This window comes from Carettochelys insculpta, chromosome 1 (assembly GCF_033958435.1).
Source record: "Carettochelys insculpta isolate YL-2023 chromosome 1, ASM3395843v1, whole genome shotgun sequence".
Classification (NCBI taxonomy): domain Eukaryota; kingdom Metazoa; phylum Chordata; order Testudines; family Carettochelyidae; genus Carettochelys; species Carettochelys insculpta.
The window spans coordinates 14,492,991-14,520,057 of record NC_134137.1 but is presented as its reverse complement, the minus strand read 5'-3'; the positions used below and the strand labels follow the sequence as shown (position 1 = coordinate 14,520,057).

At 49.3% G+C, this 27,067-nt stretch overlaps 1 protein-coding gene across 1 annotated transcript in view; it reads left to right on the top strand.

Moving 5' to 3' along the window:
- Positions 1-27,067, top strand: part of CHRDL2 (chordin like 2) — a 73,208-nt gene that overhangs the window by 20,394 nt on the left and 25,747 nt on the right. Inside the window, exons 2-8 of the mRNA XM_074981016.1 lie at positions 6,256-6,368; positions 8,166-8,259; positions 9,841-9,983; positions 16,606-16,699; positions 20,096-20,151; positions 25,100-25,271; positions 26,459-26,653. Coding sequence (XP_074837117.1) covers positions 6,256-6,368; positions 8,166-8,259; positions 9,841-9,983; positions 16,606-16,699; positions 20,096-20,151; positions 25,100-25,271; positions 26,459-26,653 — 867 coding nt within the window. The remainder of the gene's footprint in view (positions 1-6,255; positions 6,369-8,165; positions 8,260-9,840; positions 9,984-16,605; positions 16,700-20,095; positions 20,152-25,099; positions 25,272-26,458; positions 26,654-27,067) is intronic.

The window sequence follows — 27,067 nt, the reverse complement described above, 5'->3', positions numbered from 1 at the left end:
TTGAGCTGCGCCCCCGCTCACAAAATGTTGCACCCCCACTTTGCATAACCTGGAGCTAGAGTATTGGATCGCATTTTAGGCACCAGATTTTACGAAAGATGTCCAGAGGAAAGCAACACCAGTAATAGGTTTGAGAAAACCTGATCTGTAAAGAAAGGTTTAAAAAAACTGGACATATTAAGGCTTGAGAAAAGGAGATGGTGGAGAACTCTCATAACTTTTCTTCAGACTTGTTCAGGGCTGTATAAAATGGATGGTGATTGATTGTTCTCCAGGTGCACTGATGGTAGGACAAGAAGTAAGGGGCATAATGTGCAACCAGGGTGATTTTGAAGAGATGTCAGGAGAAACTTTCTAACTCTGAAGGTTCTGGCAACGGGTTTCCATGAGCAGTCGTGGAATCCCCTTCCCTGGAGGTTTGTATAAGCAGCTGTCAAGGCTGGTCTGTGCATGCTGCGGTCTGACTCAGTGTGGAGCGGATGGACTAGATGATCTAGAGAGGTGGTGGAATCTCCATCCCTAGAGGTTTTTAAGTCCCAGCTTGACAAAGTCCTGGCCAGGATGGTTTAGTTAGGGTTGTTCCTGCTTTAGGCCTGTGGCTGGACTTGTTGACCTCCCAGCCCAGGATTCTATAATTCTGTGACCTCTGAAGGTCCTTTGCGGTCCTATATGTCTATGGTTCCATGACTGTAGCATATCCAACTTCTTTGCAGTAAAGTAATTTATCTGTGCACATGTTGGACTTCATTCTGATCCCATTTACAACCATTTAGCTTCCTTCGCCTTAGTGGCATTACTCCTAGTACAGGTGCTTTCCATTTTCCCTTCTGTGTCCTTTCCATCTTTATTCTACCCCATTTCATTTCACTCATCACTTCCACATGTGCTCTTTTACAATCCAGCCTCCTCCCACGGAGCTCGGTGCTGAGTGATTTCCTGCAAGGGGACGAATCGCCTCAGCTGGAGTCAGTGAAGGCTGAAGGTGCAAAGCACCTTGCAGGATTGGGCCAACATGGTGCAACAGTGTCTCTTAGCTTGTCATCTCTCTTCTTATCCCAAGATCAGTCTTCATCTCTCATGTGGGTCTGCACTCAGTTTGTTTTGTAGCTCATTTCTCCTGTATACCTTGCTTGCAATCGGCCTGTGCAGTCTTAGCAGCCTGGCTGACTTCTTTTGAGAGCGAATGCTCCAGCCTGTTTCTTCAGCTGGGCTCTAACAGAGCTGTGGCTGAAGGTGCAAGAGAGGCAGTGAGATTTTATCCAAATGTAATCTGCAGTGCTGCCTTCCCAGAGGGGCCCCAGGTCTACACCAGCTTCCATCAGCCTCAGTCACGGCAAAGGACGCCGGTGGCAGAACAAACAGGAAAAGAAGTCTGTGGTGGCAACTTCCTTGCACTGAAGAGGGAGTGGGGATAGTAGGCAGCATACTCAGAAACAAGTGGTGCTGGCCAGGAAGGAGTCCTGGTCTGGCATTGTGTTCATTCTGGACTCTCCAGTAGTGGCTTCCTGCTGGAGAAGTCCAGTGGTGTTAGAATGGCCCCTCCGCATCCGGCACCGAGGGTAATAGTGAAAAGGGTGCAGGGAGACATGGTGCAGAGAGGCGCAATCGACTGTTAGTGAATGAGGCCCATTGCAGGGTTCCTTCAGGTTAGGTTCTCCCTTCCCAAGCAGCTGCTGTAACTGCAGACAGAGCTTCCCCAGAGGGAACTAGACTCCAGTCCTGTGGCTTTAGTGGCAGTGCTGAGCTCAGTCGAATGTCTGATTCCTTGGTCTTGGCTACTTCCTTCCCATACTGGCAGAGCCCAGGAGCATTGTGGGAGTGGGTCTCAGTGGGCTGCCCTGCTCCATGGTCATCCCGCTAGCCAATCACCGTAGCTCATCCCACTAGCCAATGCAGCTGATGTGTTATGTAGTGAGTCCTCTCCAGCACGTTCCCCCTGCCTGGGGTCAGCTGCAGTGCTGGGCCTAGAAGTTTGGTCTGAACCCAGAGAAACATACCAGTGGTCTTCTCAGGTTGGGTGTCCGACTGCATCAGGTGTGGAGCGCAGCTCCTTCTCCTCCACTGGCCGGTTCTCTGTGGCAGCTGGCAAGGGGTTAAACATGCATTCTGGATGCTCCGAAAGGATGCCACCTCTCTCTTCCTTCTCACCCGCAAAGAAGAGACCCAGGCTACGTCTACACGTGCACCCAACTTCAAAATAGCTTATTTCGATGTTGCGACATCGAAATAGGCTATTTCGATGAATAACGTCTACACGTCCTCCAGGGCTGGCAACGTCGATGTTCAACTTCGACGTTGCTCAGCCCAACATCGAACTAGGCGCAGCGAGGGAACGTCTACACGCCAAAGTAGCACACATCGAAATAAGGGAGCCAGGCACAGCTGCAGACAGGGTCACGGGGCGGACTCAACAGCAAGTCGCTCCCTTAAAGGGCCCCTCCCAGACACACTTTCATTAAACAGTGCAATATACACAGAGCCAACAACTAGTTGCAGACCCTGTATATGCAGCACGGACCCCCAGCTGCAGCAGCAGCAGCCAGAAACCCTGGGCTAAGGGCTGCTGCCCACGGTGACCACAGAGCCCCGCAAGGGCTGGAGAGAGAGTATCTCTCAACCCCCCAGCTGATGGCCGCCATGGAGGACCCCGCTATTTCGATGTTGCGGGACGCGGATCGTCTACACGTCCCTACTTCGATGTTGAACGTCGAAGTAGGGCGCTATTCCCATCCGCTCATGGGGTTAGCGACTTCGACGTCTCGCCGCCTAACGTCGATTTCAACTTCGAAATAGCGCCCGACGCGTGTAGCCGCGACGGGCGCTATTTCGAAGTTACTGCCGCTACTTCGGAGTAGCGTGCACGTGTAGACGCAGCTCCAGTGTCCTGAGCACAACCGGCAGGGCTCTGCACTGCGAGTGGGACTGTGTAGCCAAAGGACATAGAGAATGTGGGGTGGTGTGGGGGGCAGGGCTGGGATGGAGGAAGCTCTTGCTGGCCCTCTAAAGAGCAGTGGGAGCAGCTGCTGGTGTGGCCCCCTTCTCCCTGGAGCCCCTGGCAGCGTGGCTAGGCAGGAGATGCCTCCGTGAAGCCCTCAGCATGTAACAAAGGCAATGACAAGGTGGCCCTGGTGCCGCCTGCTCTGCGTTCCCAGCTCTGCCACTGACTCACCATCTCTTAAGCCAGCTGTCCCCGATTTCCCCTGGTACAGAGAGCTCCTGACTCAGCTTGCGGTCTGGGGCAGCAGCATGGGCTGTGTGCCTCTGCAAACCTGGCCCACAGAAACCAAGGAACACCGGGACTCAGGCCCCCACTGTTCAAAGGGGACCTCTGACTGTTTGCAGGGGTCCGGTTTGAGACCCTACAGCCACTCAAATAGGTTACCCTTTGCTGAAGTTCAACGGTGCCTGATACTTTGATAGCCCCCAGGAAATCTGCACAAGCTGGGGGTTGGAATCTAGCCCTTGTCTGAAAAGACACTGACAAGGGAAAATTCTGCACTGAAAAGGTGAGGGGCTGGTAAACGAACCGTAGCCACTTGCTGTGTGCTGTTCATCCTGCGTATTCTTACGATGGCTATTTCTATTTGAGCAGTAGGCAGAGGCCCTCGCTAAGTCCAGGGCCCCGTCGCGCTTGCTGCTGTATCAGTAAAGTGACCATCTGTCCTGTTTTCACTGGGATAGCCCCGTATTTTTGCCCTGTGTATCCACTCCACCTGCTGAGCTGCCTTTCCCCAAGTTAACACAGCTGCAGGTAAAATCAGTCAGGAGCTGGCTGGACAGTATGTGCAGCACGTACTGTCTGGCCAGTACAGGCAGCAGCAGGAGATGGAGCTGGGGCCCTGCCACAGGGGCAAGGCAGAGTATGTTGTGGGTAGGGTGGTGTGTTTTGTCCCCCCCCAGGAGTTTAAGGGAGACCTGCTGCCTCAGCAGTGCTGGGCAGCCCCTCAGTGGGGCAGCTGCCCCTCTAGCCAGGGAGACCACTGTGGGGAGGGGGCCCCATCTGTGCCACAGGACAGCCTCCTGTGTAGCCACCCCCCTCCCCTGCAGGGCAGCCACCTCTGCAGCTAGGGAGTCCCCACAGCTGGGGAGCTCTCCAGCAGGTTGGCAGCCCCATTCCTGTGCCCTGAGGCATGGGGCAGACAGGGAGGTCCCCCATGGGGCAGCAGCCCCATTCCCTGCTCCTGGGGTAGCCACCCATGTCACCATGGGACAGCCGGTGAAATCCCCCACCCCTTCTGCAGGGCAAATGTCCCTGAAACTGGGGAGCTCCCCCGTGGGGCGGCAGCCCAGTTCCTGCCCCCTGTGGCATGGGGCAGCCAGGGCACGGCTCTTGGTTGGCAGCTGCAGCCAGGGATCCACCCATCCCCTGGGTGTCCTGGATCTGATGTAGGGAAATACAGTCACCCTATGTCTGAGCTCACAGCCAGAGCTAGTCTAAGGGGTTTCCAGTAGCCCTGCTGACATGAGACAGTCATGAACTCAAGGGCTACGCTCACTAAAGACTGCACAAGCTGTGAGACTCCTTTCTCCAGTCAAACAACTCAGAATTCTCTTCACAGAGACAAGTGCAGGGCCAAATTCACTGCTGGCGTCACTCCAGGGAAGCTGGGGGGATGACCCAAGGGATGAATTTGGTCTGACTCCAGGGGAGTCAGTGGAGCGAGACCAGGGATGAATCCGCTCAATGACATTTAAAGCTACAGCACCTTCACATGGGATTAGCTGGTGTGAGAGCAGTTTCCCCAAGGACAGTGGTTCATGCTCCCCCACACACAACTGTGGCAGAGGCTGGGCGGCTCTGTCTGGAAACCTTGCTGGGATGGGACAAATCTCTTCTGACTCAAGGGCCAGTCTAATCCCTGTGTGATGGGGTTCAGGGGTCCCCAAGCACTGCACCCCGTCCGCAGGCAGGAGTGACTCTCACTCAGCAGGTAGAACAGGAAGTTTTTAGGCAACAGATACCTAGTTTCTCACAGAAGAGTCAGAGCAGCAGTCAGAGACAGTCATTCCAACCCATCCCAGGGAGAGGAGCCCGAGGGGGTGCCCCTCTGGGGGGTAGCTTCCCCCCACGCCAGGCTGGGTGCCTTCCAGCTCCCTCTTTTCCCAGCTTCCAACTGCTGCCTCCAATTCAAAAACCCCCTTTGGCTCCTCCCTCCTCTTTGTTCAGGGCAGAGGTGTTACCTGTCAGCCTAGGTTATAGCCCCAGGGTCATCCTTAGAGGCTGGGAGCTGCTCTGCTTGTCTCACACACATCCAGCCTGAGTCTCACACATGCACCCCCCACCTCCATCACACCCTGGTACAGCCTGTCTCTGTTGGGGGCACATATGGTGGAAAGGATCAGACTAAGGTCTGCCCTGCACACAGCACCGAGAAAGGCCCAGTGGTTTGTAACTGCTGCTGAAAAGGGCCTGGAAGCATTAGCTTAACTTTGGAGCAGTCCAGCGAGGACTCTCTTGTTTCCACTGTGTCACAGAGTACCTGGGAATTACACCCACCTACCTCGGAGAGGGAGCTCTGATTAGAGGCTGACGTTTTCCTTTTAAAAGGTGGCGCTTCTGAAGAAGTGAAAAAAAAAAATTGGAGAAACTTTGTTTTCTGGAAATTTTCTGATTTTTTTTTTAATCGCCATCTCAAACTAAACCACAAGCAGAAAAATAAAGAGCCCAAACCCGAGAAATGTTCAGAACCAAAAGAATGCAACGATACTAGATATGACTTTCTTTTCATTTGCTGTCTGCTTTTTCAACCTCCTGCGTGCATGACAGTCACGCTTTGAAGCATTGTCTGCAATGGCAAGGGCTAGGAACTTATTTTTTCTTTAAGAACAAAGGCTGAAATCATCACATAGCCACTTGACTCTGGAAGCTGGGGCTTTAAGGAAAGCAATGGCTACCATAAGTCTCATGAGAAAATCATGAGAGTTGACAATATTGTGTCTTGCCCACAGTCGGGTGAAAAAAAGACTGATGTTGCCTGGCTGGGTGGTTACGGCCCTGATCTGGGTTGTGGGTGAACCTAAGGTCCTGCTAGGCCTGATTTAGAGTGATCTGGGATGGAAACTCTGTTCTGAAGCAGACAGAGCAAGGAGCTGAATGTGGGAGTTCTACAGGTGAGTGAGTCTGGCCCATCAGGCCACACACCCTGAATCGAAAAGCTCAGATTTGGATCTTCACAACCAATCGACGGGGGAAGAAGAACACATGCCCAGGAGCGCTCCATTCTCCTCTATAACTTTCACTTGTCTGATTTGCAGGTCCTGATATGTTCTGTGATTTTAACGGCAAGAAGTACGGTCCAGGAGAGAGCTGGCATCCTTACCTGGAACCGCAGGGGCTGATGTACTGCATCCGATGCACCTGTTTGGAGGTAACTCATCCACGTTAACTCTGCAAAGGGGACACTCCCTTAGACTGTCTGTGCCAGGCAGTGAGACTGAGAGCCACCATGGTCCCCAGGGGAAGTGTGTGGGGGGACCTGGCTCTATGAAAGGGGTGGGGCCAAGGCCAGAAAGGGGCAGGGCTTTGGGCAGTAAGCTGTTAGCTCTGTTTAGATCACAGTGCTGGCCCCCTCCCTGCCCTTAGAGCAGAGCAGCCATGGCACTTCAAAGGGGCCAGAAGTTCTGGCCACTGACACGTTGATCAGTCACGTTGATCTGCAGCATGAGAAGTTAATGGGGATGTTAAGGGTGACCAGCTGCTAGATAAGCCTATTCCTTTTTGAGCCCTCATTCCATAACTTTATCTGCAGCTCTCACAGCCTCGCAGGCTACACTGGCCCAGAGATGGGGAGCCATGTTGATGGGTCACAGGACGGAGAGGTGGTCCTGACCCATTGATGGCTTTGGTGTTCAGGGACAGGGCTCTGGTTTAGAAATGGGTGTGGACTAGGAGGTAATGTGCAGACTGGAGCACAAGGGGTGATGGCACAGGGAGCTCCATTCATCCAGCCTAGAGTTACAAACATGTGGGCCTCTATGGCTGGGGCCAGGTGCAAAGGGTGACATTCCTGGGAAAAGACGCTATTGTGCTAGGCCCTGCATGAACACATGGTAAGACAGAGCCCCATAAATTTGACATTTCAGCTGGGCAAAAGATGAGAGGAAGCAGCGCCACAGAGAGAAGTGTCTTGCCCTAGGCTATGAGGGGTATGTCTACACTACAGAGTTATTCCAGAATAGCTCATTCCAGAGTTATTATTCCATAATAAGATGTTCCAGAATAACACATCCAAACTACAGGGAAGCCCCCAAAATAAGCAAAACTTCTTCCAAAATAGCGTGTCCACACACAGTAAGAGCCTATTTCCGATTACAGCCCCAGGAAGCAAAGCTTTCAGGAGCTCTAATCCAAAATACTGTCAACGCAGCAGCTTTATTTCAAAAAAAGGCTATTCCAGAATAGCTGATCAAAATCTGTGCGGCCCCTATTCTGAAATACCTATTTCAAAATGGGCACTATTCCTCATAGAATGAGGTTTATAAACTTTGAAATAAGCCGACTGCTATTTGGAAATTATTTCGAAACAGCAGTAGCGCTGTGTAGGGGCTCGCAGTGTTATTTTGAAATCGTGGCCGATATTGCTAAATAATTTGGCTGTGACCCACAGCAGTTCCCCAGACACAAGACCACAGAGCCTATTGGATAAGATCATCTTAGAAAAAAAGAAGCAGCAGCGCTGCAGGGTTTTTGTCTGGTGCAGGGAGGGGCAGGATATGATGAAGATCTATAGAATCATGACTGATGTGCAAAAAGTGAATAAAGAAGAATTATTTACTCCTTCCCATAACACAAGAATGAGGGGGGTCACTGAATAAAATTAATAGGCTGAAGGTTTAAAACAAACAAAGGGAAGTATTTCTTCACACCATGTACAGCCAGCTGGTGGAAGTGCTTGCCAGAGGGTATTGTGAAGGCCATGACTGTAACAGGGTTTAAAAAAAAAGAACTAAATATATTCCTGGAGGATGGGTCCGTGAATGGCTATTAGCCAGGCTCGGCAGGGATGGTTTGTCAGGCGCTAGGAATGGGCGACTTCAGGATGTCCTGTTCTGTTCATTCTCTCTGGGGCACCAGTGTCGGAAGAAGGCTCTGTGGACCTTTGGTCTGATCCAGTATGGCCATTCTTATGTCCCTGAACAGCCCTCTTCTGTCTCCCTGCAAACAGAATGGGAACGTGAGCTGTTACCAAATCCAGTGCCCAGCTTTGCCTTGTGTAAATCTTGTCACAGACCCTCAGCAGTGCTGTCCTCGCTGTGCAGGTAAGTGGGCGCCTGGAGCCGATCTCTGTTTACCGTTTCTGTCTCTCGGGAGGCTCAGAGTCTGTAACCAAGACTGATTTTGGACAGTCAGCACAGGAGGAAAACAGGAACTGTGGCCATGTTCCACACTTACATCCATGGCTCTTTGCTTCACCTAGTGATATGAGGAGAGGGTCCAAAAGCCCAGTCAGGAACGGGTCCCTATGTGCCGGGAGCTGTACAAACCCCAGAGACAGCACTCACCAGAGCCGGCTCACGGACTCCTGTCAGTCAGCACAGGGCTTTAATGGAGCTGTGCCAATTACACAAACAGCTGGGCTGGCCCACAGAGCCCCCTTTGTCCTCAGCAACATCAAAGCACTCGTTGAAAGCCCGCAAAGATTGCCGTCCCCTTTCACAGCAGCACAGGCTGGACCTGAGGCCTGTTCAGTGCCTCACGGAGAGGCAGGAGCAGGGCTGGAGAGAGTGCCCGGATCACATGATATTTTGAGGGGAGACGGTGGTGACACATTCACCCAGGTGACTGGGTGCCCGGACCCACATTCCAGTCACTCAGGTTAACTCTGCAATGGGGGACGCACGCTTAGGCTCTCCGTGCCAGGCAGTGAGACCGACAGCTGCCATGGGCCCCCTCCCTGCCCTTAGAGCAGCGCTGCCGTGGCACTTCAAAGGGGCCAGGAGCTCTGGCCACCACTGCTGCTACTTTGGCAGTGGCGGCGGCTAGAGCTCTGGGTCCCTTTGACAAGCCGGGCTCCGGGACAACTGCCCCCTTGTCCCCCTCCCCGCCCATTGGCAGGCCCGGTGCCAGGTATCGCAATGCAAACATGGAGGCCCCAACAGCAACCCACCTCATGGGGGCGCTGGTGCTCCTGTGCAGAAGGAGCTTTCGTCTCCTCGGCGGAAAGCCGTGGGAGCCGTGCAGGGTCGTATTATTCCTTCTTGCTGCTTGAAGCAGACCCCCTGCTCCCCAGCTGCTGTGTGAGAGGCTGGGAGAGCCTGGAAATCTGAGCCAAACCCCTCAGGCTCTGTCAGTTGTGGCGGGGGGGGGGGTGGGTCACCTCTGCCCCTCCCCCACACATGTGCTGCTGCCGTGTGGCTTGGCTGCCCTGGGGCAGGCAGACCTTCTCTGGAGCTTTGATGGGGGACAAGAGGCAGAACCAAAGCTCCCCTCAGGGACGTGCTGCTGGAGCAGGGCAGCTGCCACTCACTGCCCTCTGGAGCAAAGCAGAGAAATGCGGGTTCCTTACCCAGAAGTCCTTCCCTTTCACTATGCGCACGTCCTGGGCGCACCCACTCTGATTTGAAGATGTGTCCTCCCCTCACAGAAAGGCAGTGCGGTGTCACTCTATGGACACCCTTCCAGACAGAGCTGGCCCTGGCCAGGTTGGATCCAGGCCTGGGCAGCTGATGAAAGTGTTCCATGTTTACATTTCCCCTGGAAGATGGTCCCAGCATCCCACTAGTCAGAGCGGTGTCAGGAAAGTGGATCTGTTTAGCATCAGTGTCCCGGGCCCTGCGTGCTGGGCCTGGTAAGCACCGAGACTGAGCGGGGCTGTCGTTGTTCCTCCTCTCCCCCTGTAGAGCCGCACACGCCATCTGGTCTGCGGGCGCCTGTGAAGTCTTGCCAGTACAACGGGACAACCTACCAACCCGGGGAGATGTTTACCACCAGCGAACTCTTCCCCTCCCGGCAGCCCAATCAGTGTGTACAGTGCAGCTGCTCCGTAAGCTATTTTTGAATCCAAAGGAGTCAGAATGCTTTATCAGTCAGGTGTCTGGGCGTTTTCTGGGGAGGACTTGCTCAGGGACTGTCCATCTTTGTGGTTTAGCCTTTCTGACACTACAGCAGCATTACAGTGGTCCTAGTGCTGCAAATAATCTCACCAGCCTTATTCCAGTGCAGCTCTGCAAGGGTTGTCATGGCAATGTTATTCTCCATGCTGGCTTCTGGGAGCCAGCCCCCTGCCTGGCTCCATCAGTGGTCCCATTGGCTTCCGTAGGGCTATTCAGTGGCATTAGGCAGGGTGTCAGTGACAGTTCTTTTGGAGAACTTTCTGGTGTAAACTGATAGTCCCTCTATTGCAGTAAATGGAGTCACTCTGGAGTATAATCTGCCTAAGCGAGAAGAGAATCAGATCCTCCCCTGCTGTGTGAGAATGCTCAGACTCAAGGAAGGACAAGAGTTCTCTGGCCCACCAACTTCTAGGGCTGGATTCTGATCTCTTATGCTGGTGTCAATACAGAGTAATCCCACTGACTTTGGTTGAGTCACTCTAGGTTTACTACACTGTATTGAATACAAGTTTATGGTCCTTGTATTCAAGGCACTCAGTGGCCTGGGTCCATACTGCAGGGCTGGTACACCCAGTGACCCCTTGGGGAGAGCAGAGGGGCCATTTCAACACCACCACTGACACTGGTTGACCACCGTTGGCTTCTGAGCAGCACAGTCTAATGGTCAGGGTCAATAGAGTGCCCTCCCTTGCAGGGCTGTATGTCACAATGGCCAGAGTCAATATGGCTGCCCTCCTCACTGGGGCTACAAGGCATAGTGGCCAGAGTCAATAGATCAGCCCTCACTTGCGGGCTGTGTGACCTAATGGCCAGAGTCAATAGGGCTACCTTGGAGCAGCAGGGCCATGTGGCCTGGTGGCAGGAGTAGCTGGAGAGGTGCATTGATGCCTGGAGGGTGGAGAGCAGCCAGGGTAGGAGGACCTGGGCCCTGGCAGTGCCATGGTTGCCTGCCATCTGTTCAGGGAGGACCCCACTGAAACATGCTGAAGTAGGACCCTATGACCAGTTCCCCATTAAGTTCCCCTGGGTTACTGCCTACCTGTTCTTCCATGGCTATTCATCACGGGAGTCCCACAGGCTCTTCTCCATCTGTAGGGTCCCTGAGGGTCATTGGTCATCCCCATCAGGATAGCCTCCACCTTCTAAAGTGTCCAGCGTCCTTCTGCTGGAGCTAAGTTGCTCCAATTTATAGGTGGATTCCAGCTGGAGCATGCTCAGTAGAGTTGAGGGGTGTGGCATCCTCAGCCCACAGAATGTTGTTGACCCCCGCTGAACCAATGTGGGTCTGGCATGCCCCTTGGCAGCCCAGGATATCAAAAAGAGCCAAAAGCTCCAAGATGAAGACCATGGTTGACACCTTCACTGCTGCTCAGTGGAATTAACTGCAATAAGGCTAAAGCTCATCTGTTCAGAAGACAAAACTTTCTCAGGCCTTGAGGAGAACTTCCCCAGGATCTAAAAGTGACTGCAAACCTCACCACCATATATATGCTCTCAGTGCAAGATGCACTTCTTCCACTTGCCTTCTGACATAAACATAGAGCAGATGGACTTTCCAAAACATGCCCCTCAAACACACCCCAAACAAAACAGAACAGTGCACTGCACACACAAGTCTCCTGAAGGGGAGCAGCTGAGCACAGCACACATTGGAAGGCACTCAGAAACCAGTGTTCATGCTAATTTTTTTCCATCCTCGACAGGAGTAAATTTTGTTATGTGCATCAAGGCATGTGTTGATGTGCACCACCAACAGAAACACACGCTGCCAATTGTGGGCGCTCTGCTAACCAGCTGGGTGGCACCTGAATCTCTCTGGGGCAGTTGCCCAAGTGCTTGGCTTACAGGGAACGCTATCACACAATACAGAGATCAAAGAGGGGCAAGAATAGAAATAGAATAGCAACTGAGATCAGAACGTGCCCAGTGTGTTTGATGATACAATGTCTGTATTGGGAACAGATTCTAGTCACAGACTCTGCTGAGTAGTTCCTTCCACAAACAGCCAATGGGACTACTCATGGAGTAACGTGCCACTCAGAGTGAGTAAGGATGACAGAATGTTGGCAGTAGCACTTTTCACTTGGGAAAATGAAGGGCTCTTCAAATACTGCCCTTTAGAGCCAACTTGGTGGCTTCTGACCAAGTAAACTTCCTAGCAGATACAAAATATCCACCTGCTACCAGTGCAAGATTGCTCCCTACCATCTGTTTTCCAGTGCCTTACCCATCTAATTGTAAACGCCCAAAGTTAAGACCAGAAGAGGGGACAACCAACTGGAGTTGACTGCAGATACCTTTCTGGGGAAGATTTGCTGTTGAGGTGGAAGTCCCTGGAAGAGGAGGTTTGGCTGTACACAAATACCTTTGCAACACAGCACCTGCATGCACAGAAATCCATGGAAGCTGTTATATTGCTATGCTAAGGTGCAGATTTCAGCCAGAAGCAAGTTACAGAAGTCCAGAGCAGCACTGCATCCCTTAGTAAGTCACATTGCTACCTAGGGCATCCTTTACAGCTTGGGATCATTCCTGCCAGAAAAACCAGCCAGAGGCTATACCCTGGGCTTGCAAGTCAGATTCCGTAGTGCACTACTATGATCCTCCTCAACTGGTGACCCCAGTCTCATGCGTGTTATGACCCTTTGTCATTATAAGGCCTTGGCTTTGAACAGACTCCTCCCATGACAGAGGGGCACATGTACTCTGTAGGTAGTCTTTTTAGCTGTTGAGCAGCAAATCATGGGCAGTGGATCATCTTGTCTTTCAACCTGTTGGTGAACATGGCCCAGTGGATATCTGATGAATATTTTTCTTCCCAGAAAGGCTGAAAGCCTGGCAGTAGATTCAGAAAACGACTTGGCTTGACTCTGCCAGCTGTCTGTCACAGCCTCTTGCCCTGCTTTTGCAACAAATGTTGTTAACGGCCTGTTGAAAACCGTGTCCCACCTCCAGTTTGCTTTTTGAACTCTCTACTAGATTGGCGAACACACAGTTTGTCCATTGTAAGGGCCAATGATGGATGTCTAAGGTGTGATGATGACTCCAGAGTTCAAGATGCCAGGAAGCTGAGTGTCTGAGGATAGATTGAGTGGCTTCTTCTCATCTTTCCCATTTCTCCAGGTGTAAAACATAAAACTGCAGTGCTCCGACCACTCTAAATTTGGAAGGTGTGTAGTAACATTCCAAGCCTCAATAATTTCTCTCTGCATGCCTCAAAGACTTAAAAAGGAGAGTTCTGTCCAGAGATTGCTTTCATTCCTTTTATTATACAAAGATATTAAAGGGGGGGCAGATGGCTTAGGGGGTTCTAATGGAGGATGGAGCCTTTCAGCTCCACATCAAGTTCAGCATGAGAGCATCCAGAAGTCATTACTACCTGAATGTTCTTCGGAAGCCTACACGGAATGAGTTATTCGTTTCAGACCAATTCCTAATGGATGGGCATCTTCAGCATTGTGGACAATAGCAGCCTTGTTGGAAGTCTCTTTCGAGCAGCTAAGGATTGACTGACCCTTGGACAGCGAGATCTGCTTTTGGTCCTAGGCATGTCCATGGTGAATTATATTAATGAAGATGGAAGATGAGTGCTAATACTGCCTGTTGTGTTGATGTTCTAGAGATAAATAGAGAGAACCTTAGTCTTCAAGACTATTGGTTTCACATCTCTCAACTGCACTGAAGTCACTCAAAAATTAATTAGAAAATATATAAGGGTTTGATTTGTTGCCATCTTGTACCATGTGTAGTCACGTACCCCTGTGCCAAGAGGACCAGGTTTTTTGTCCTCACTTAGGTGTTCTGCGCTGACTTATTCGGTATGAATAAGGATGGCCAAATTTGGTACATAGAGGTAGATAGAGAGACATGAGACACTGCTAAATTAGGTAGAACTTACATAATGGATAGGGCTAGTTTTTCTCATATTTACACTGATTTTAGATCAGCATAGCTCCTGATGAGTGCCTGGGCTGGTGAGAGAACCAGACCCAAAGGCTGTGTGTACATTTGTTTGTGTGAAATAGGTACAGATGAAGAGGGGTGCTTCTGTGAACAATTATACATCCCCCAGAACTTGGTTTCACTATCTCATTAGCTTTATGACACAGCTGATCAAGAACTCCCAGGTTTGGGCATACTTGCTGGTTGTTTTATCCTGGTTCTCTATTTATTCAGTGGGATAATGCCTTGGACGCTAAGGGGAAAATAAAAGGGTCACAATGAAGCCAGGCACTGGTAGGCTTGTGATTGGTCATTTCTCAGGCTGCCAGTTGCTGAAACAGCTGCATGAACAGCTGGTCTAACTAACCTCTCTGAAGACTTCACCAAGTGCAAGGCCTTTGGCGTAAATTATGTTATTTGTGCCATTTGCCTCGCACCCTGACATTCTCAAGGGTAAATAAGGAAACAGTCATCCGTGACCTAAAAACAAGCAAGGGCCAAACTCCAGCATCACTAGTGGCAATGGAGATAGTCTGGATTTACACCCCTGCCACCAAGGGCAGCATTTGGCTAAAGCCTGTGTTTGCTGAGTGGAGTCCCATGCAAGGTTCCCTCTCTTTTTTTTTCATCCATGGGCAAAATAAATTTTGTTACATGCGTGTGCAGATGGGTACCAGTAATAGAAACACATGCTGCTGACTGTGGACGCTCTGCTCATGAGCTGGGAGGCACCTGAATCTCTCCTGGGTGGCCGCCCAAGCACTCAGCTTACAAGGAATGCTGGTCCCAGGATATTAGAGTGATAAGGTGGGGAAGGTCATACCTTTTATTGGATCAACTTCTGTTGGGAGGACAGATAAGCTTTTGCATCACAATGAGTTCTTCTTCAGGTCTGGGGAAGGTATTCTGAGTAGCACAGCTAAATGCAATCTGGAAGGAGTAGTCTAGCACATGGTGGTAGCACATATTCTAAGGGACCACGCAAGGTAGCATGGCCCATTAACATCTTGGCCGTTCTAAAATAAAAAACCGGGTTAGTGGGTTACAGGCAGCGTTCACTGTAAGCTGAGAGCTTGAGCATCTGCTCAGGAGAGTCAGCTGCCACCCAGCTGATTAGCAGAATGCCCACAGCTGCCAGTGTGTGTTTATCTTACCAAGAGGCATTCACAGTTAAAGTATCCTCAGTTGAGATGCTGTAGGTACAATATAAAACATCCCTGACCCAGTGCAAGTGGGAAAGGTCCCTTCCCCCCTTTGCACCTGGAAGGTGTAAGAATCTCATGACATCTCTGATTTCTATATCATGTGTTTTGTATAATGGACCAAATTCAGCCGTGGGACAAACAGATGTGAGTCCTTGTCTGCAATGGAATTGTGTTTGCTTACACCATCGTTCAGATTTATCCAAGGATCACTGATGTTTTCCAGTCCACCTGCCTACCAGCAATAAGCACTGGTGGGGCTAAATCAGAGAATCCATCTTTGGATCCAGATCATTGCTTGTTGGAGTGCTTGGTTCTGGGAGTTTGGATTGACCCAATACAGAGACAGAGCAGAGCTGTGACATTTGGGTCCAGATCTGGGCTTAGAGTCCAAACTCGATTTCCCATCTGGCTTCTCCATGAATTTGAGGGTGAATGGCTATGGAGAAGAATGTGGCTGGCTAGGAGGAGAACTTGGTTGTTAGCGGGATTCTAGCATGGTTTTTCAAGCCGACTGGGCAGAGGGGTTTTACCCTAAGACTCATACTGTGCTACTCAAAACTGTCTGTAACCAATTCCCTTCTGAACCCATAATGCACTTAACCCATAATGAGCCTAGTTCTCAAACCCAACCCCTGACCACACTCATCAGACAACTGTGCCAGGACCCTGCTAATGAAATCTATTTGTGCAGTTGCATTGTGGTTCATGTGATGGCAGCCCTAGCAGTGAAGTAGGCACTGTGCAGTGCCCCACCACTCACACATTTAAGCCTGGGCTACAGAATACAGTGCAATACTGCTTGAATCTGGACTGGTCGTGATTTCTTTCCCTCGTGGACAAAGACTGTGGAGCCTGATCTTCAAGTGGTGTCAATCGGTAAAGCTCCATTGAAGTCAATGGTGTGCTATCAGTTTACACCAGCTGAGGGTTTGGCCCAAGGACTGTACGCTTAAAGACAAAACTGGTGCAGCTGGGAAAGGGTGTCCCTATTATATTACAGTGATACCTACCTCTTCGGTAACACTTTTTAACCGGATTTCAAAATGTTTTATAAAGACATGGGGGAAAATGAGGCACGGAGCCGCTTGGCCAGGCTGATGGCAGAGATGAGAATAGAATGCTGGTCTTCTGAGTCTCAGTTCATTAGGCCACGTAGACTGAAACTGGACTGGCGTAATTGCAAATCATATCTCAGCTGCTATTATTGCTATCGCAAATTGAGGGCCCTATTCATCCACCCATTTTTAAGACCTCCCCACTGAAATCTGCTTAAAAAACAATGGCACAATTTGTCCCTGGCTATGAAACACCGAGGATCACTGTACTTGTCAGGACATTGTTAATGATGATGATGCATCAGGGCTTTTTGTTTGTTTGTTTGTTTGTTTGTTTTTGTTTTTCCTAGGAAGGCCAGATTTACTGCGGCTTGGTGACCTGCCCTGATCTGTTGTGCTCCTCTCCTCTAAAAGTGGCAGACTCCTGCTGCCCAGTCTGCCAAGGTAACATGGGAACCAGTCCCTGGTGCTAAATGAGGTCTGCTGGCAGGTCAGTGGCTGGCAATTGCAGGCCTGGCTATTAGCCAGGAAGGGGAATGTTGGGCTTATTAAATGTGACTTTGAAAATCCCTGCTGTAAATTGCACACATTTCTGCCTCTGTATCACCCACAACACTCAAAGAGTCTGAAGCACAAAAAGCCTCTTGGGACAAATCCTTCAGTCTTCCCACCACTGTGTATTTGTGTGGAGTGTATGTAAGATCAGTGTTACAGCCTGAGCTGTACTCCTTGTTTTATGGGCACTGTTATACTCTTTGAGTGACATGAGATTCTCAAGGGCAGTTAATCTTAAGTTACACACATACACATCTCATAGAATTGGAAGGGACCTCAGGAGATCATCAAGTCCAGTCCCCTGACCTCTTGGCAGGACCAAGCAGTGTCTTTTTTTTTTTTTTAAATCTATTAGCCACAGATCCCTACGTGACCCCCTCAAAAACTGAACTCACAGATTCTCCCCTGTGTAGCTCTGTTGATTCTAATCTACAGCAGGGTGATTGGAAAGACAATCAAGCCCTGTATATACTGTGTATGTAACATTTAGAGCTGGCAGCAGTTTCATTCAACCTGGCGCCTTATGCTCAAAGGCCATGAGAGTTTTGTTGATAAAACTTGCAGCGCATCCACATTAGAAATGCATTCTGTCAACTATAAAGTGACAGAACGTGGCACTTTTTTTGACAGTGTTCTGCTGTTCCCCAATGGCTATGTCTACACTAGCCCAAACCTGCTGCTAGGAATATGGGGGTTTCGAAGTTGGCAGGATCCTTTTGAAAAGGACCTGTCTGGATGAGCTGCGCGGCAGTGAAAAGCGGTAATTTCGAAGAGCCGTGGCTGGCGGCATGCTAATGAGGCGCTCAATATGCACGTCAGCGCCTCATTAGTAATCTTCAAAATGGCCATTTCAAAGATTTGGGCTAGTTTAGACACGGTCAATGAGGCAGAACACCTCTGCTGACAGGTTCTGTCAACAGAAAGCAAGTGTGGACACTCTGGGGGCCTTCTGTTGACAGAAAGGGCTTCCAGGACACCGGGCAGCCTGTTTGCTCAGCTTCCAGTTGGCCATTTTGTTGAGCAAGCAGCTGGGCAGTCTGGGCACACTCTGTCGACAGGAGTTTTGTTGGAAGATATCTTCTGACAGTAACTTCTGTCAACAGATTGCTCTAATGTAGACATAGATAAAGGCTAAACAGTTAAACTGTGTTTATATTTGCATTCCTCTTTCCAAAGAGGCTTGCAGATGAAGGAAATCAAAAATGCAGATGAGGCACTGATTTACAAATATGGCACCTGATTTGCATATTCTGCTTTTGAAAGAAAGAAGGCAGTGTAGACAGGGCTCTTTCGAAAGTAAACCCCATCTTTGAAAGAACCCTTCTTCCTGAAACAAAATAGGAAGAAGAGTTCTTTCAAGGACTGGGTTTACTTTCAAAAGAGCCCCATCTACACTTCTTTTTTTCTTTCAAAAGAAGCTCTTTTGAAAGGAGAATATGCAAATGAGGCACCAGATATGTAAATTGGTGCCTCATTTGTATTTTCAATTTCCTTCATTGGCATGCCTCTTTCGAAAGAGGAATGCAAGTGTAGACACCGCTTTAGGGTATGTCTACACAGTTCCCTAACCTCGAAATAGGTTTTGTTCTGCACATGGTGCTGTCTAAACGGCACCAGATGCTGAAATAAGGCCGTTTTGAGGCATATCTGAACTCTTTCTGTGATGAGGCGTACAGGGATGTCAGAAGAGTGCACTCATTACCTCGAAAACTGTCTCAAGACAAGGGGTGAGTTTCTTAGAGGCAGGCAGATATTTTGGGATACCGCTGTACCCCAAAATAGCACCTGGCCTGTATACATAGACTTAGAGCCCCAAATTTTGCTCTGTTGCACCAGGGTAAATGCAGAGTAACTCCAGAAATGTTGCCAGCCAGCCACCAAAAATGGTGCGACAAAAACAGGACTTTCGACAGAAAGTGCCACCCTCCCCTTTTCATATGTAATCACCAGGGTCCCTCTGTATCCCAATGCTTAAGGGGCCAGTCGCATTCCCAGTGTTTGTTCTGTCTTGGAGGCAAGCCCTGTAGGTGCTTCAGCTTGGCTGTGTAGGCACTTGGCCTGTGGTCCCTCCCCGTGACCACTCAGACACAGGGCTTAGGAGAGACTTCCAATGGGTAGGGCTGGCAGGGAGAAGGGTGTAGATACCCTCAGTGGACAGTTTTGCAGTTTCTGTTCCAAGTCAGCAGTAGCAGCTCCTGTTTGGGTCTCTGAGCTGTCCAACTGCATGAAGGTCTTCACCCTGGTGCTCAGGGAGACCTCTCCCATCCAGGCTCCATTCCAGCAGATGAGCGTTTGTGGGTTACCAAGCCAGAGTCCATCTGTCTCCCCCACTGGGACCCCTTTGCAGTGGCTCCCTCCCCAGCTGCTGCTGCTTCCCCATAATTCCCAGCCAGACCTGCCCCCAGCCGCGACGTTCAGCAACCACAGCCTGGTCCACTTGTGACTTTGTCCTCAGTCCCTGGGGTCTATCTCTAGCTCCCTGGTACAATACAGCTCCTACTCCCGGAGATAGGAGAGTCTGTCTGCTTCTTGCTTCAGGGCCTTTCCTGTCTCTGGCAAGGGAAAGGCCAGTGGTATGGGCAGAGGCCTAACGGTAACATAGCCTGCAGGAAGGGGAAGTACTCTGGGAAGGGGCTGCAATCCCTGCTTTGCACATCCATCACCCATGCTTCACTGCGCTCCAGTGATGTCTAGAGCACGCTGAGTGCATCGGTAGAACATTCACTTCAAGCAAACCTCCTAAGATAACATAAATAATAATTTGTTAATATTTAGCAGAAGAGGCTGTTCATGCTGTTCTATTGCTCAAAGTGCTGTTGATCCTTGGTTAGTGTTTCAAGAGAAATTAAATCAGCTCTTTTTTTCTTTTTTAACTTGAAATTCCATTCATCACATTGCAAACTCGTTCCTCTGAACTGTTTGTTCCTGGTAAACACCCAGCTAAGTTTATTCGCTATAGCAATACATTTGGAACCAGCTTTTATAGCTATAAAGGAAAAAAAAAATCACAACAACAAAAAGTTTGGGTTGATGATCTGACAGAACCAGGAGCTCCTGAGATGTGGTGACAAGGACTTACGCCATAAAACCAGGCTCTATGGGCACTTCCATGACAACTAGTAAGCCATCATACTGATGCTCACGTTGTATTTGCGCCACACCGCCTCTGTTAGTGATTGGACCCTGGTTCTCTTTTGGGGAACCTCCTACGTCAGCAGCCAGGTGTTCTTTAAAAGTTTCCATCTCAGTCTCCTAAGTTTACGATTGTAACTTCATGTTTTTCAGATGGTTCCTATGAGAAGTCAATGGAAGAGGAGCCGCTGCAGTTAAACAGAGGTGTTGTACGTGATGTTTGCATTTTAAACAGTCAGTGTCCCCTCTAAAATAAACCGCTTTGCCAGTTTGTGACAATCCATGTCCTTTCAACACTTGCTCTGGCAGGTGTTCTACCAAAAAAAACAAACCAACCCCTCACGCCAATTACAACAAAAACATTCACCCCAGGCAAAGACATTAGCCCAAAATGGGAGACGTACCATGAAATCTACCAGAGACCCCATTATGCTATTTATTTTACATGGAAGTTGGTCCCATTCTGTAGAGATGGGTGGCAGGACACAACTCAGGAATAAACAGTGGCCTTTTGTGCGGTCTACAGATTTTAAGAAAAGGCTGTAAGGGACCTTCTGACAAAAAAGATCCTCTAGCCTGTACCTACTCCATCCAGTATCTCTATCACCTGGTGATTATTGCCTATAATAAAGGAAAAGATTTGATTTATGTAAACCAAACAAATGGAAGTTTAAGTGTCGGGTAATTGTACAAATAAGGGAGATAAAAGTGGTAATTGCAAATATAAATTTATGAAATTAATATAATAGTCAGTCCTCATGGTATAAACCAAGACCCAGTATAAAATACTTAAGGTAAGTAAAAACAGTCTATAGAAACCTTCAAAGTTCCTGTTGGTTGCTCAGGACCTCAGATCAGTTAGCTCACATGGAGCCACAGAGAGGATCCCTTGGTGGCTGATGGAGTGTGTCAGGAGTGGCAGGCTGCTGGCTGGAATGGAGTCTTCTGGTGACAAACGGCTGGCTTGTCTGTTGATCGGAGTCTGTATATGTTTTGGAGTGAAGACCCACACAACTCTGCCATAGGGATGGGCAGCGTCGCACGGATACTTTTAAACTTGCCTTTAAACTTGCACTTGCCTTTTAAACATTCTAAGATGGGAAAACTCTGGCCAGGAACCCCGTGTATTTTGCCTCTGCAGGGGAAACCCTGTAGGATTTCTGACTAGAATTCCATTTTGACTGGAAGTTGTTTACCACAAGAAAAAGGTGGGAAAATCTAACAGTCAACCAGGAGATCACCTGACCAAACTACCATTTTGTGAAACAAAGTGGATTCCCTGCCATTAATACGATGGAAAGGGACCTAAGGGTCATGGTGGATGAAAGGCTGGATATGAGTAAACAGTGTGCCCTTGTAGCCAAGAAGGCTAACGGCATATTGGGGTGCATTCGGAGGAATATTTCGAGCAGATCTAGAGAAGTGGTTGTTCCCCTCTGTTCAGCACTGGTGAGGCCACATCTTGAATATTGTGTCCAGTTTTGGGCCCCCCAGTATAAAAAGGATGTGGATTTGCTGGAGAAGGTTCAGCGGAGGGCAACAAAAGTGATTAAGGGGATGGAGCACAAGACCTATGAGGAGAGGCTGTGTGGTTTGGGCTTGTTTAGTTTACAGAAGAGAAGACTTAGGGGTGATTTAGGAGCAGCCTTCAACTTCCTGAAGGGGAACTCTAAAGAGGAGGGTGAGAAACAGTTCTAAGTGGTGTCAGATGGCAGAACAAGGAGTAATGGTCTGAAGTTGAAGAGGGAGAGGTGTAGGTTAGATATTAGGAAAAACTACTTCACCAGGAGGGCGGCAAAGCATTGGAATGCATTACCTAGAGAGGTGGTGGATTCTCTATCCCTTGAGGTTTTTAAGTCCCGGCTTGACAAGGTTCTGGCTGGGATGACTTAGTGGGGGTTGATCCTACTTGAAGCATGGGGCTGGACTAGATGACCTCCTGAGGTCCCTTCCAGCCCTATGATTCTGTAATATATACCTGACTGACACTAACAAAAAAAAATCTAGGATTTTTCACCTTAACACTTTGCTCTTTAGTAATGTCAGGAAGTTCATCCTGAATAAAAAGCAGCATAGAGATGGTGGCTCAGTTTTTCCTCTGCTTAGCACTCCAGACCAACGGTCCATCTAACCACAAGAATGATTAAAAGTCTAGAGAATGTGACCTATGAAGAAAGGCTGAAAGAATTGGGCTTGTTTAGTTTGGAAAAGAGAAGATTGAGGGGAGACATGATAGTGGTTTTCAGGTATCTAAAAGGGTGTCATAAGGGGGAGGGAGAAAACTTGTTCTTCTTGGCCTCTGAGGATAGAACAAGAGACAATGGGCTTAAACTGCAGCAAGGGAGGTTTTGGTTGGACATTAGGAAAAAGTTCCTAACTGTCAGGGTGGTCAAACACTGGAGTAAATTGCCAAAGGAGGTTGTGGAATCTCCATTGCTGGAGACATTTAAGAACAGGTTAGATGTCTATCAGGGATGGTTTAGACAGTACTTGGTCCTGCCATTGGGGCAGGGGGCTGGACTCGATGGCCTCTCGAGGTCCCTTCCAGTCCTAGTGTTCTATGATTCTATGATCTAGCTCTCTATCCTGTCTTCTGGAATTGGCTGGTGCCAAATGCTTGAGAGAGAAAGAAGAGAACTGGGCAATTATTGAGTGATCCATCCTGGTTATCCACTCTGAGCAAACAGGGTTAAATAATACACATAATGGAGTCTTGTCTGTCTGAATTTAAGGGATACCTGGAGAATCTGATTATCGTGGCTAGTAGCCACTGATGGACACATCCTCCATGAGCTCATCTAATTCTTTTTTAAGCCCTGTCATGCTTTCAATATAAAGTGGGAGCAGAGAGGTGGGTCCCTCACAAAGCTGGGAGTAGAGGCCAGATCTCCTGACTTCCAGCTCAGTGCCTTAACCACTAGACCTCACTGCTGATGGAAAAAGTGCCGCCAGGTACTGATCCAGTCACTGCAGCTCTCAGTGGGTTTAACTTAAATGGTGGTTTAAATGCTAGCAGCAGTGGGAGCCTTGTCTACGTTAGTCCCTTCCTGTGGTGCTGCCCCTGGTGGAGTGGCTCTTGGGTTAGCAACAGACAGCAGCTGGGGCAGACACAAGCTGGGTGCTGTGCAGTGTTAGAAAGTACTTTTTCGCCAAATGCTCGTGTCTCCCTTTTCATTATTTAGCACATTCCTCCCCCACAGCACCTTTCTAGCATAGCAGCCGGAGCCTGTCCTGGCTGGGAGCATGTTAGGCCTCAGTTGGAGTATCGTGTCCAGTTCTGGGCACCATGTCTCAGAAAAGAGGTGGAGAAATTGGAGAAGGTCCAGAGAAGAGCAAGTAAAATGATTAGGGGTCTAGAGAACATGACCTGTGAGGGATGCAGAGGGTCTTTGCCCACAAAAGCTTATGCTCCAAAATATCTGTTAGCCTATAAGGTGCCACAGGACTTCTTGTTGTTCTTGAAGATACAGACTAACACAGCTCCCTCTCTGATACTTGAAAGAATTAGGTTTGTTGAGTTTGGAAAAGAGAAAACAGAGGGGACACAACAACAGCTTTCAAGTACCTTAAAGGTTGTTCCAAGGAGGGAGAAAAATTGTTCTCCTTAACCGCTAGGAGAAGCAGCAATGGGCTTAAACTGCTGCAAGGGAAGTTTAGGTTTGGCCATGGGAAAAGTCTTCCTTAACTGTCTGGGTGGTTGAGGACTGGAATCAATTGGCTAAGGAGGTTGTTGAATCTCCATCACTGGAGATATAAGAACAGGTTGGATAAATCTATCAGGGATGATCTAGATGGTGCTTGGTCCTGCCCTGAGTACAGGGGACTGGACCCAATGACCACTCAAGGTCCCTTCCCATTTTAATATTCTACGGTACGCTGTTTTCCAACTGCCTTGCTGGCCAGTCTTTGTATCCACACTGAGGGAGGAAAAAGTGAGCTCCTTGCTCCTTTTGATTGATTCATAGCTACACTGAGGCTGTGGCCACACCAGCCCCCTCCTTTCAAAAGGGTCATGTTAATTAGGGAGTTCAGAAGATGCTAATGAAGTACTAACATGAATATACAGTGCCTCATTAGCATAATAGTGGCCACGTGCAATTCAAAAATGCCACTTTCAGAATGCATATGCCCATGTACGCAGGGGCCTTTCGAAAGGACCCCCCTGATTTCAAAAGGCCCCCGTGTACATGGGCAGCGTGCATTTTGAAAGTGACACTTTTCAATTGCACATGACTGCCATTATGCTAATGAAGCACTGCATATTCATGTAATCTCCTCATTAGTATCTTCCGAACTCCCTCATTAACATGACCCTTTCAAAAGGAGGCAGCTAGTGTGGCCACAGCCTGACAGTTGGGTGGCCAATGCCAGGATTGCAGTACTAGGTCACTTACAGTTTCTTGTTCTTACTGTTTAAAAAGCCTTGTGGACAAAATGCCAGTACCAGGCCTTTTCAAATGAAAAAACTCCAGAAATTACCAGGAGGAGATCCTTTGAGCTATCTGCCTTGTCCCAGGTTTCTCTGTAAGTTCAGAGCCAGGACTTCCCATATGGTGCAAGAATTCCATTCTGGAGTGGAGCCTTTTCTGCTAGGCTACAGCATATGTTGACCTAAGGGATGTGGCAAGGGTTGTTTGGGCCACACTCTGTTTGCACCAGTTGACTATGTTCAGAAGCCATGTGTCATGCTTGGGGGATCTCAGACATGGTACTTGACATATGCCCTTCGGGTGTGGGAACAAGTGGCAGGAATGGAGGAAGGGTAGCAAACTACCATTATCGTGAGTATTGCAGTAGCACCTAGAGGCCCCGCTGCGATCAGGGATTTACTGTGGTAGGTGCTGCACATCCACAGTGAGAGAATGTCCCTACCCTAGAGGCCCTGGAAGCCAACCAGACAAGTCAGAAAACAAACCGGGAAACAGAGGCACAGAGAAGTGAAACAACTTGCACCATGTCACCCAGAAACAGAGGCAGGAGTAGCAGGCAGCTCCACTGGTCTCTACCCACTAGACTGGGCTGGCTCTTGGCTAAGCATTTTCCCCTCACGGCAAAGGTGGGGGGTGACTTGGATCTAGCATGTCCCCTAACATGCTTCATACAGAGCAGCTGAATTGCCTGGAACTCAGCAGTGTCCTTCTTTCTGGCCTTTTGCAGAGACACTCTCAAGACCAATGCTCTGGGGATCTGCTGAGCAAGAGATCACTTGGTGCGACTGCTTCCAGCCGGATCAGTTCCTCCCTGGAGTTCATTCCCAGGGGCTTCAAGCCAAAGGGAGGGGCAGGTGGCACCACCGTCAAAATTGTCGTGAAAGAAAAGCACAAGAAAGGTAATGGGCACTGGATTCCCACGGGCGAGGCTCCTGCATGGTCCAGGGAAGAGGGCACCTGACCCCAGCCAAATCTTTATAATCGGCCACGATATATACAGCAGATTAGGAGGTGGGGGTGTTGGTAAGGAACAAGCTCCTTGGAAAGTCTCAATAACGTGTCTGCCTGGGACAAGTCAGATCAAATGCTGTGCCTGGGGCAGTGATCTCATCATGTCTGTTGCCTCATTACTGGTCGCCAGTTCGTGCCTCCCAGGCACATGTGCAGAAAGCTTCTTCAGTTCAGGGAACGACCTCTTCCCAGGTGAAAGGAGCATGTGGGCAGAGGGTCAGCCTCTGTGGCCTTCTAGCCAGGGAGCCCTGCAGTGTGGATGAGCAAACAGGAAGCACAAGGTTCCCCCGCAGGCTTCCTGGGAAACCTGCAGAAACATTTACGCAGCCTGGACTGGCCCTGTAGTAACTTTTCTATGGAGCAGAAGGGGGCTAGTCCCTGTCAGCATAGCACTGCCTAGAAGGTCTCCTCCAGATGATCTCAAGGGTACTAGAAAATGGAGAGGCAGTAAGACAACACCAGCAGCCTGATGGAACTTTGGGGGAAAACTTGGGTAACTTGGTGGTGCTTTCTTCCTCTGGCTCCCTCCTGGGGATTTGATCCTAGGATGGACATTCTGGCCTTTGAATGGGAGGCCTCCAAGGAAAAGTCAGTGTCCACAGTGACTTACATTGCAATTCAGTAGGTGGTGCTCTTCCCCCGGAGTCATTGCAGAACAGATGCATGTTATTAAGGATTCTTGGAGAGGCCTTTTTTTGCCCGATACGGTCATGACAACTCATGCTCATTGAAGATCTCAGCGCAACTTATGAAGGAGCAGGACCACGAACCCTACTGTCCTGGCCATATCCCAGCTCTTGTAGCTACATTCTGCCACTTAAATCCCCCTGGTGGTTTCAAGTGGCTATAATTTTCACACTCCCCTTCTGTCCTGAAGTATCCTGTAATATTGTTGCTGCCGTACTGTGCCCACAGAGGGCTGCATTGAAATGATGATTGCGGCAATCCTTCTGACAGAGTTTGTCTGTTAGCTTGATAGTTTTGCCAGGTGCTTTGAGATCCATCAGGATGAAAGGCATAATAGGCATGTGTATGATTATTATTTATTCATTGTTGCCCTTCTCTTTGTCTTCAGCTTGCATTTACAGTGGGAAGACTTACTCCCATGGAGAAGTATGGCATCCTGTCTTACGAATGTATGGAGTCCTACCATGCATCCTCTGCACCTGCAAGGATGGGATCCAGGACTGCCAGAAGGTTACATGTCCCAAGGAATACCCCTGTGAATACCCTGAAAAAGTAGATGGGAAATGTTGTAAAATATGTCCAGGTAAGTGAAAGAACAGATAGACTCTACTCCTCAGCCTTCGCTACTCTCCCTGGCGTTTTGCCTTCATTCATTGCTGGGTTCACTTTCCTTTGTCTTGTCTTAACACCCCACCGCACTGGCTGAACATCAAAGAGAAGGTTAATGGGATGCAGACTCATCACTGAGGTGCCTCCTGCTGGTCAAACTGGCGAATTAGTTTATGAAGCGCACTACCTTCCGATTGGTACCTTGCTATTGTCCACTGTCCTGTCTCGACCCTCTGGCACTGGACCCACACTGCTCCCTTGGCCTCTGGCACCCATCTCATGACACCACCTTGCATCCATGCCCAACGCTCTGTTCTCCCCACTTGTGGGTGTATCAACGCCCCTTCATCCACGTATCTGCCATTGTGGACAACTGCAGTGCTAAAGT